The sequence below is a fragment of the Mus caroli genome, unplaced genomic scaffold (genome assembly GCF_978045245.1).
Source record: "Mus caroli unplaced genomic scaffold, Mus_caroli_1 scaffold_2, whole genome shotgun sequence".
NCBI lineage: Eukaryota > Metazoa > Chordata > Mammalia > Rodentia > Muridae > Mus > Mus caroli.
In genome coordinates, this window is record NW_028227257.1 from 162575283 (window position 1) to 162587355 (window position 12073).

At 36.9% G+C, this 12073-nt stretch overlaps 1 protein-coding gene across 1 annotated transcript in view; it reads left to right on the forward strand.

Annotated features, from left to right (window-relative positions):
• Dnajc1 (DnaJ heat shock protein family (Hsp40) member C1) overlaps positions 1 to 12073 on the forward strand; it is a 176900-nt gene that overhangs the window by 116336 nt on the left and 48491 nt on the right. Inside the window, exon 8 of the mRNA XM_021152177.3 lies at positions 7698 to 7861. Within this exon, the coding sequence (XP_021007836.1) occupies positions 7698 to 7861 (164 nt within the window). The remainder of the gene's footprint in view (positions 1 to 7697; positions 7862 to 12073) is intronic.

Below are 12073 nucleotides of genomic sequence, written 5' to 3' on the forward strand. Positions count from 1 at the left end.
GTGTAAAATTTACGTTGCATATTTGTAACCATTTTTTGGAACATGTTTAAAATTTTCCAGATTTAAAAATTACTTTTTCTTATTGTATTACTTTAAAAAAAATCATGTAAAGAAATAGAAAATTTTAAATAGATAGACATCTGGAAGTTGTCTTTTTTTTTTAGTAAGACATGTAATAAACAGCCTTGTAAAACACATGGCAGTCCATCACTAGCCCAGTACTCGCTCATAGGAGGCCAGCGTGATGAACCCATCTGATGTTTTAGTGTCAATGGTGTTTTAGAAAAGGTGATAGAGAATCATTGTTGGGAGCAGTAAAGAGCAATTGCTTTCACTGTTAGCAGAGTCAGAAACTGTCATGTGTTTTTAAATGTAAACTCTAATGGTTACATGCAAGGAATTTTTATTTTGTTAACTTCATTATAGTTTTTGCATTGTATAGCTTAAAATTCATATAAAATGGCTCAGATCCCCCAATGCGTGTTTTATATTTTATCTTCCATTTTCTTAATTTTAAAGGCCACCATTTGAATTCTGTTTTCATAAAAATGTTTTGATCTACTTGATTAAGTGCAACAGGTATATATTAGCAACAGTTATTTTATGCTGCCAGTTATTTAAGGCCTGTCTGTCCGCTTACTGCGTAGATTGTATGCGCAGTTGGAGCGCAGAACCAGAATTAACTTAGAGGGAAGCTCTGATGCTCTTGCTAAAATTGAATTGCAGAGGAGGAGGTCTAAAATGGGTAAATTTTTTATTTAATTTTTTGAGAATTTCACACGAGTAATATATTAACATCATTTCTATCTCTCCTTGTTCCCCTCCAACTCCTGCATCTCCTTCACTCCTTCTCAGATTCATGACCTCACTTCTTTAGTTATTATTGATAGGTATACATATTCATATGACTGTATTTCATGTCTGTGAGTTACAGTGGCTGTGAGCAGCGATGGGGATTCTGACATAGAACCCAGATCCTCTGGAAGAGCTGCCGGTGCTTTTCACTACTGAACCATCTCTAGCTCCCCACATGGATACTTACTTTATTAGGATTTATTTTTATTTTATATGAGTGGGTGTTTTTGCCTGCCTACATGTATGCATGTGCACCATGTACATGCAGTGCCTTATGGGGGTCAGAAGTGAGCATCAGAACTGAAGTTACATCCTGCTGTGTTTTGCTGCGTGGGTGCTAGAAAGCAAATCTAGCCTCTGCGATGTGAGAGCGCCAGGTGGTCTTAACCACTAAGCAATTGCTCTGCTCCCAGAAAGATATCTGTTTTTAAAAAATTACCCTCGGGCTGGAGACATGGCTCAGCGGTTAAGAGCACTGACTGTTCTTCTGAAGGTCCTGAGTTCAAATCCCAGCAACCACATGGTGGCTCACAACCATCCGTAATGAGATCTGATGCCCTCTTCTGGGTGTCTGAAGACAGCTACAGTGTACTTACATATAATGAAAAAAAGAAAAAGAAATTACCCTCATCATCCTTGTTTATTTGAAATAGCATGTTAGTAACACTGACATAGCCTGGTCTGCTCACTCAGTCTCTTGCTTCTCTCTGGGCAGAGAGTGCAGTTCCAGTGCATAGCTGTGAGGCCCATTAGCATTCAGGTTCTATGGTTTTGTTTCTTTGTGGGATGGAAGCCTTGCTATGTCACTCTCACTGGCCTGGAACTCACTGTGTGGACCAGGCTGGCTCTGATTCACAGGTTTGCCTTCACTGCCTTCTGAGTGTTGGGAACCACTATGCCGAACTTCCAGTACTGTTTTCATTTTTGTTTTGTTTTATAAGAAAATTCCTCTTCTGTTGAATTGGATTTGAACCTTTGTCTTATATCAATTACCTGTATGTATGCAGAGTTATTCCTTCTAACTAGTATTCCTTTTTCTCTTGTCTGTATATTTTTCCCTTTGCCATGATTATGTCTTCATTGTGTGGCCATAGAAGTTTTTCAATTGTGTCAAGTGATTCTTGGCCCCCTTTTTTTTTTTCAAAAATATATTAGCTCTTTCAGTACATTTGCCTTTTAATGTAAAGTTAAGATATTTTGCAGCTGAGGAAGAGGGTGTGTGATGTGCAAGTTGGAGCTGGTATTTCTGCTTATCATGTGGGGTAAGAATGCCAGCAGTTCCCCACTGGTGCCCACTAGTGTTATATGAGGATGACACTACCTACTACTACTCAAACCTCTGATTCTCGGCTTACTTTCCTCTTAAGCTGGCCTTTCAGGGAAGGTAGACGCCGCAATACTAGCCACCTGGGCAGGAAATACAGATTTTCATGAACCAGACGGATGACCTGGGACCCAAATCTACCTCTCTGCCTTTTCCTGTGCTGCCCTGGAGAAGGATGGCGCTCTGTTACCATTTCACAGTGTCTTCCTATCAACCTTTTGGATGTGGGGGGAGTGAATGTGGCTATAGTTTGGTTTGGTTTAGTTTGGTTTGGTTTGGTTTGGTTTGGTTTGGTGTGGTTTGGTTTGGTGTGGTTTGGTGTGGTTTGGTTTGGTTTGGTTTGGTGTGGTGTGGTGTGGTTTGGTTTGGTTTGGTGTGGTTTGGTGTGGTGTGGTTTGGTTTGGTGTGGTTTGGTGTGGTTTGGTTTGGTGTGGTTTGGTTTGGTTTGGTTTGGTGTGGTTTGGTGTGGTTTGGTGTGGTTTGGTTTGGTTTGGTGTGGTTTGGTTTGGTGTGGTTTGGTTTGGTTTGGTTTGGTTTGGTTTGGTTTGGTGTGGTGTGGTTTGGTTTGGTGTGGTTTGGTTTGGTGTGGTTTGGTGTGGTTTGGTTTGGTTTGGTGTGGTTTGGTGTGGTTTGGTTTGGTTTGGTTTGTGTGTCTTGCTTTCGTGAAACAGAGTTGTGGTTGTCTGATCATCAGAAAATCTCTGGGTCTGCTAGAAAAACATTTGTTTAGGGTGCTGTGATCTACTGTATGCTGGTAAAGTATGATTTATAGCCAGAGAGCTCAAATCATTATTGATAAATATGCAGTAAAAACACCTTCAGAAAATAATTGATCACAGAACTAATTCATAAGATTTCTCTTTTTAAATCCCACTCTGTAATAAATAAACTTCGTTTGTTGGAAATTTTGTTAGTTTTGTGTTGAACCCAAGTTCTTGTATATTTTAGGCAACTGCTATGTTACTTACCTACATCTTCTGTCACAAAATACATTTTTTTCTTTTTATTTCTCTTGAGCTCCAAACTCCTTTTTGTTTAGATGGTACACTAAATTGAAGGAATCTCTTAAGGTGTTAATGTATTAATAATTCTTTTATAATCTTACTGAATAAATTTTTCTTTTGAAAAACCACTATTTCTCTTCATTCACTACATATTTAATGAATCCTAAGTGTAAACTTGGCTGTTTTGGTTTGTTTATTATTTGGTTTTTTTTTTTTGAGTTTTTTTTGTCTGCTTGGTTTATTAGTTAAGTTTAACTTGACTCTCTTTTTTTGAAGCTTAATTATCATTAAAGAATAAATGTATTTTTAAGTTGAAAATAGATTCTTTTCTCATATACTATATCTTGATTATAGTTTCCCCTGCTTCCACTCTTCTCATTTTCTTCCCACATCCCTTCCATCCAGATCTACTTTTTTTCTGTCTCTCATTAGAAAAGAACATATCTAAGAGTAACAACTAAACATGACAAAATTAAAATAATAGGAGGAAGTAAAATCTTTCATATTGAAGTTGAACTGGCAGTCCAACAGGAGGAAGAGTCCCTACAGCAGGCACAGTCAGGAGTCCCATAGAAATACAAAGCTAATAGCTATGATATATGCAGAGGACCTGGTGTAGACCAGACCTGGACTTGCTGTTTAGTCTCTGTGAGCTCTATGTGACATGCTTAGTTGATTGAGAGGGCCTTGTTCCTCAGTGCCCTCCATCCACTCTGGCTCTTACACTTTTTCCACCTTCTCTTCCATGGGATTCCCTGAACTCTGCTGGGAGGAATTTGATGGAGACCTCTCCTTTAGACTATCTCCACATAATGTCTGGCTGTGGGCCTCTGCACCTGTCCTATCTGCTGCTGGGATAAGGCAGATCTATGACCACAGTAGAATATCATTAGGAGTCATCTTAGGAGTTTGGTTTTTTTCTTCTTCTTTTATGACCAGTTGTGTTTGATTTTACATTGGATCTCTAGACAACCCAGTCTCTGGTTCATGGTTACCTAAGTGGTGTCAGGTATGTGTTTCTTCTCATAGAGTGGACCTGAAGTCAAATCAGACATTGTTTGGCTCCTCTCACAAGTTCGGTGCCACCATTACCCTAGCTTATTTGGCAGGCAGGACAGATTGTAGGTTTTGTGGCTTCATTGGTGTCCACGTTTCTCTTTCAGTAGCTTTCAGATTTTATGATACTTTTAAAATATTTTATTATTTTTAATAGTATGTATGTATATTCTGTCTGTGAGTAGGTGTGTACATGTGAGTACAGGTACCCACAGAGACCAGTAGTGTCAGATTGCCCCTAAAGATAGAATTGCAAGCAGTTTGAACAACCACATGGGTTCTGGGAAACAAACTCAAGACCTTTAGAAGAGTTGCTCTTTACTGCTGAGACATCTCTCTAGCCCTGCAATCAAAATGTAATGAAAAGAATCCAGTAAGCTCCTCGCAAGCAGCATCAAGACACTGTATATTTTTATTTAACTCTGAATTTTTCTTAAGACGCCTCACCATGCTGCTAAAAAGAGAAATCTTGGATTTGATTTTTTGAGTGAAGTATAAATTGACGTTATTACATTCAAACTTCTTGTACATGTATCTATACTAATTTTGTAGGTTTTATTGAATTACGGTTATTGGAGGAATACTGAAAGTACTAGGCCAATACGAATCTTTGGGAAACTTATGCATATTTTCTAGACATTTAGTTTTGGAAATACTTACTTTTAAATTAAGATTTTGCCAAGTGCAAAATGTTGGATGGTGCAAACTTGTAAACTATTTTTAAAAGCACAGAACTTATATTTATGAAACTGCTATTTATTGGTTTTAGAAACCTAAATTTACAAGTAGACCTGTGTTGAACAGTCTTTTACACTTTATTCTTGTTTATAGTTTTGCCATAGAATATGTAAGTACACACACACATATTTCTTGTTCATATATATCTTACTTGTTTTTTGCTGCGGTGTTGTTTCTCTTTTTCATTATTGGTTTTTATTGCACTGCTTCTCTCCTTTATCTATTATATAATATGTATTATATAGCATGGAATATATCTGTATTATATAATATCCAAGATTATATAATATCTAATTTAATAAAATAATTAAATATGTGTGTAGTTCTGCATAAACATAAGGATATATAGAAGCATAATTTTTCTTGAAAATATGGAATCATGTGCTTTTGCTACTTAAACTCATTGAAAAATCCAGAAATTATCACTGTAGCTGTGCTTCATCAATGACTTTGTATTTCTCTATGTTGATGAATCATCAATAATTATATAGTTACCTCTCTTATGAGGTATTTACTGCTGACTACGATCTCCATAGAAACAGTAAATAGTCTTACATATAAGCACACACATATCTATATGCATGCCCAAAATAATATTCAAATTCTGTGATGTTCAGAAAACTCTTTAATTTTAATAGATCTTAGACCACTCTCCCATAAGGTTTTAATATAATATTCACACTTTAAAACACATATACATACATACACCCTGGTTTAAAAAGAGCCTTTCCTTTGCCAGGAATATATGTTATTAGATCTTTTAAAACTCATACCCATGTAATAGGTCTTGGAATTACTTGAATTTTTATTCCTTAAGCCTGAGAGCATAGGCTTCTTTTCTTGTTTCTTGGCCTTGTGAGTTTATTTATTTGGATTACCTACCCATGATTTTTACTTTTTCTGTTGATTTCCCTGCCTCTTATTTATATAACCAATTTCTTTCTATAATCTCTTTATCAATTTCCTATTTTTCCTGTGAGTTGCAGAAACTCTTTCCAAATTTGTTGTTTCTTGGTGTTATCCTGTCTTTTAATTAATTAACTAATTAATTAATTTTGGAATTTGGGATTATGATATAAATTAGGATTTTCTTTTCCTTTAATCGCACATGCAATTTTAAGTTAATTTTTGTAAGATTTTTGGAATTTCATTTTCAAAAATCTATTCTTTTTTTCAGATGAAATTTATTTTTGTATACATTTAGAAGATTGTGTCTGGTTTTCTTTCAAATGAGTATTCAGTCTAGCATCCATTGTTAGATCATTTTCCCTGTGAATGGAAAGATTTGGATTTTTTTCTAGGTATTTGATGACTCTATCACATGGACTTTATGATAGCCACATGTGCACACAGATGTGGGGTGGGAAGAATTTAGGTGTTGGACTAGGGGCGTTTGTTCAGGAAAAGGAGCAGCTTCTCAGAGGTGTCACTGAGGAGAAGGAAGTTCAGCGCCAAGAGGGAGTGGGTGCCAGGCGTTCTTTGAAGACTGGCGAGGCAGTGCCATCATCGCAGCAGTGTCAACGGTGCTCCAGTACAAGCTGAGGATCTGGGTTGCTGCCTGTTCATTTCTGCAGCCACCATAGTATTTGCATTATTGAGACTTTCTTTTTTTCCTTTCCTTTTCTTTTCCTTTTCCTTTTTTTTTTTCTTTTATCTTTTTTCTTATTTCTTTTTCTATTTCTCAGACAAGTCTCTGTATAGCTCTAATTGAACTCACTGTGTAGACCTTGCTGCCCTTGAACTCACAGAGATCTGCTTGCCTCTTCCTTCTGAACAATGTGATTAAACGTGTGTGCCACTGTGAATACCCTTGGAAATACTTTTATGCAATGTTTGACCGATACTCCCAGATTAGATTTTCTTTTTAAAATATTGAAAATATAAAGGTACGCAATCTATTGAGAAATACTTTGTCTTTCCAAATGTAAAAATGGACACTCAAACAGTTAAGTTACTTGTTCAAAACATTATGGCTAATGTGTAATTAAGGGTATGATTCAAAACTAAGGGTTGTAAAGATGGCTCAGTGGATAAGACTCTTTCCTGCTTTTTTGGAGTATTCAGTCTTTAGTTTCCAGCACCCAGGTTGGGCAAGTCTTGACTGCTGGCTGACCAGACACCTATAACACCAACTTTGGGGTATCTGATGCCCTCTTCTGGTGTGCACCGGCATATACATGGCACACATTCACATAGAAACATATGTATATGCATAGATAAAAATTAATCCTTAAAAAAGTTAATACACGCCAGGCGGTGGTGGCGCATGCCTTTAATCCCAGCACTTAGGAGGCAGAGGCAGGCGGATTTCTGAGTTCGAGGACAGCCTGGTCTACAAAGTGAGTTCCAGGACAGCCAGGGCTATTAGGAAAACCCAGTCTCGGGGAAAATTAAAAAAAGTTAATACACTAAGTTAAAGCTCTCTCCATTTTGGCAAATGAAATGTTTTAATGAAAGGTTCTTTGAAAACTAAGGTATATGCAAACTAATAGTGTGAGTATGTCATAGTCACACTGGCAGTGTCTGAGTTTGTTTTAAATAATGCAGTGGTCAGTGAGCAATATTGTACATAACTACTTAGAGGAGAGAAATTCTGTCTTAATAAAATAACACTGTTTATATGATCTTCAAAGATGGAGTCTACGAATACAATGTTAGAATATTTTAATTTTGTTATTCTGAACAAATCTTAATAACTGATTTTTAAATATTCTTTTTAGAACAGAAGAAAGTTAAAGTTAAAAAACCAAAACCAGAATTTCCTGTGTATATGCCTTTAGAAAATACGTATATTCAGTCTTATGATCATGGAACTTCTATTGAAGAAATTGAGGAGCAAATGGATGACTGGCTGGAAAACAGGAAAAGAACACAGAAAAGACAGGTAATTAAACTTTTAAAAAATTGATTTAAGGAGCTGCATGGAGATCAAATCCGGAGTCCAGGCAAGCACAGCTGTTCGGTGTTTGATGGTTGACTTGTGTGTTTGTTATCATTGTAAAAGTCGGTCCAGCTGAATAGCCCAAGTTAGCTCAAAATCTTAGCCTCTTGCCTCTGTCTCCCACATCTGGGATTGCAGGCTAGCACCATTTCTCTAGTTGTAAGTAAATGTTTAAACCTGTTTTAACTGTCTCATAAGAAACATAAAGTACATTCAGTATTGTTACTCAGTTCAGCGGGCTGTTATAGAGTGAAACCGTTCACCATTGCTAGGATAAAGGACTAGAACACTGGCCAACAAGAGAATGCAGAGCATAAAGGACCACCAAGCCTGATGACTGGTTCCCACAAGTCGTCCTTTGTCCTGTGAGGGATTTATCGTTGTAGAATGTTTGAATCTTTTCTGTTCAGTGGAAGTATTGCAGGAGCACTGGCATTAGTTTGTCTTGAAAGATCTGCAGACCTCACAGTGACTCCATCCAGCTTAATTGATTCTTTGAGGAGACCTCCTTACTGCTCTCTTTCATTGCATACTACTTGTCTGTTTACGTGGCTTTCATCTTCTTGTTTTAAATTTTAGAAGGTTATATGTGTCCGGATTTTGTCTTAGTTCTTTAGAGCTTCATTTTATTGGAATATAACTTTGTAGACTATTTCTTCATGACCCTCTGGATTCAGTGATACCTGTTATAATATAGCGTATTTCTCCCCAACTTTACTGATTTGAGCCTTCTTTTTTTCCTTTGGTTAGTTTGGCTGAGTTTGTTGCCTTTATCTTTTCCATGAACCAAACTTTTGTTTGATAGGTCCTTTCTATAATTTTAATGTCTATTTCATTGAGTTCAGCCCTGATTTTTTTTTCTTTTCTTTTACTGGTATTAGTTTATTCTATTTAAGACACATCACTTGATTATTTGTTTGAGAGCATTCTGTTTTAATACATTTGCTGTGTTTGACAGGTTCTTGTACATTGATTCATTTTTTATTTAATTATAGGAATTATAAAATTCCCCTGTTTGCTATAGTAGCTCACTTTCATCCAAAGCATATTGTTCAGGCTCCATGTGTTCACATAATCTCTGTAGTCCTTTTGCTATTGGTATTTAGCCTAATCCATTATGATCTGATAAGATATAATAATTATTTTAGTTTTTAAAAATTATTAAGATTTGCTTTATGCATTTTTTTAGAAAAAGTACCATGTACTGATGAAGAGTGTATGAACTTGGAACTGAGTATATTTTGCAGGTGTCTGTCAAGTGAACTTTCCTCTTAGTGTAGCATAGCAGATATCGCTAGGTTATTGGATTTTGTTTGTTTCTTTTGTCCTGTTTTTGGGTTTGAATGGTCACTGGTGAGAGTAAAGTCTTAACACTTTGTTGCTTTGGTCGGTTTCCCTTGTATGTCTTGTAGAGTTTATTAAATTGGGAGTTATAAGTTCACTGTTTACAAATCTGTGATCATTATATCTTCTTGATGAACATTACCTTAATGAATATGTGGTGCCTTCTTTTGTCTATTCTAATTTTGGCTTAATGTCTGTCCTAGAAATTAGTGTAACTAGAGCTTCTGGCTTGAGGGTTGCGCTTGCCTAGAATATTACTTACCATCATTTCACTTCTAGCTTTTACTGATGAGGCAAGCATCCCGAAGTCAGCACATTCTTGGACCTTTTTAAAAATATAGTCAGCCTGAATCTTTCACTTGGAGAACTAAGACTGTTTATATTTAGAATTATTGTTTACGGCTTATTGTGTTGTTAGTATTTGACTCACCTCTCCTTAGTTCTTTTTTCTTTCTTTTCCATGCTTTTATGATTGTATGTATTCTTCCTCTTCTACTTGGTCTTTTAATGGAGTCTCTGCTATGTTCTGTTCTTTTTCGCTTCTTATCACTGTCTGAGGCTTGTAACTAATCAGCCATGACTTCAGATCCTGACTCCTGTTTTCTCTTCTGGTTCATCCAGTCCATGAGTGAGACTTTGAACTATATATGTTTTAATCTCATCTGCTGAGCTTTTTACTTCCAAGATTTTTTTATTCTTTCTCAAAATCTCTATCTCTTTATAGAGTTTGTCATCTTTTGTATTACTTTTTAAAATTCATTCAGCTATTTCCTTGTATATTCTTGGCATTCAATAATCTATATAAAATATTCTCCTTTAAGAGCTGAGAGAGTCTGAAAGGTTCATGAATGTGGGGTCCAAAATGCTGGTGCTTTTCTCCTTGCAGTTGTGACAGGATACCAGCTTTGCCTGGTTGGATCCAGTTTTTCAGCTGGGGTCTTTTACTTTCCCTATTCTTTTTTGTCTAATTAATTAATTAATTACATCAAATGGTTCCCCTGCCTCCAGCCCCCACCCCCTCCACAGACACCCTTCCCCATCCTTCCTCTCCTCCTTCTCTAAGAGAATGGGGCCCCCTCAGGTATCCCCTCACTCTGTCCCATCAAGTCTAGTGTATCCTCTCTCATTGAGGCCAGACAAGACATCCCTGTTGGAGAATGGATACCACAATCAAGCTGTGACAGTTCAGTCCCCATGAGTTAGCAGTGGCAGCTTGATCCATTCGAAAACATCCTTCACAAATCAGCAACTGTAAATCAACCCAACAGAAACTGCAAGGTTCTCTGCCAATACCACCAGAAGTTTTTTGATGCATTTCTCTCTATGAAGTCCCAACAAACAATGGCCATCGAAGAATGGTAAGGCATAATGAAGTAAAAACTTAAGGGTTCTTGGGAAAGTCAATTGGATGGTATTTTGCTGGGGCAAACACGTGAAGGAACGTTTAGCTAAACGTTCCATGGGTGTTTTGTTCCCAATTCTAAGAAGGGGCAAAGTGTCCACACTTTTGGTTTTCGTTCTTCTTGAGTTTCATGTGTTTTGCAAAAATATCTTTTTTAATTAGATATTTTCTTTATTTACATTTCAAATGTTATCCCCTTTCCTAGTTTCCCCTACAAAAACTCCCTCCCCTATTGCCTCCCACCCATTCCCATTCCTGGCCCCGGCATTCCCCTATACTGGGGCATAGAGCATTCCCAGGACCAAGGGCCTATCCTTCCATTGATGACCAACTAGGCCATCCTCTGCTACATATGCAACTGGAGCCATGAGTCCTACCATGTGTACTCTTTGGTTCATAGTTTAATCCCTGGGAACTCTGGAAGTACTGGTTAGTTCATAGTATCAAATAAATATCTTAATGATATTCCTTACGGCCAAGCAGAAACAACCCAACCCCCAATCAGCAGATGAAATCATTGAGTATAGAAATTAATTTAGAAACTAAACAAAACAAACAAACAAAGAAAAGTATCAATGAAACACATTTGGATTTTTGACAACACGAATTGGCAAGCCTTGAACCAAAGGACCATATTTGTAAACTTGGAGATGAAAAGAAAACCATTACAACAGACATCAATGAAATTCATAAAACCACTAAAAAACCTTAAAAAACATATATTCCACTATATTGAAAAATCTTAAGAGATGGATTTTTCTGGATAGATATGACTAAGGTGAGATAAACATCTTTAATAAACATTAAGATGACAGACAGCTGTGATTAAATATCTTCCAACTAAAACTTCCCAAAAGATAGATTTACTGGTGAATTACACTAGACCTTCAAAGAATACCAACACTTCTCAAATTATTCTAATCAAAACAAAACAAAACAAAACAAAGGAACATTATAAAATCTTCTAAGAGGGGATACTGTTTTAGTTAGGGTTTTACTTCTATGAACAGACAACATAACCAAGTCTTACAAAGGATAGCATTTAATTGGGGCTGGCTTACAGGTTCAGACATTGGTTTAGTCCATTATCAAAGTGGGAGCATGGTAGCATCTAGGCAGAGCTGAGAGTTCTGCATCTTCATCTGAATGCTGCTAGTAGAAGACTGGATTCCAGGAAGCTAGGGTGAGGGTCTTAAAGCCATAGTGACACACCTACTCCAACAAGGCCATACCTTCTAATAGTGCCACTTCCTGGGCCGAGCATACACAAACCAAATCATCTTATTCCACTCCCTGGCCCCCATAGGCTTGTTCAAACACATGTCTATAGGGGCCATACCTAAACAGCATAATGCAGAATGTTTAGTCCAACTTTAAAAGTTCCCATAATCTATAGCAGTCTCAGCAAT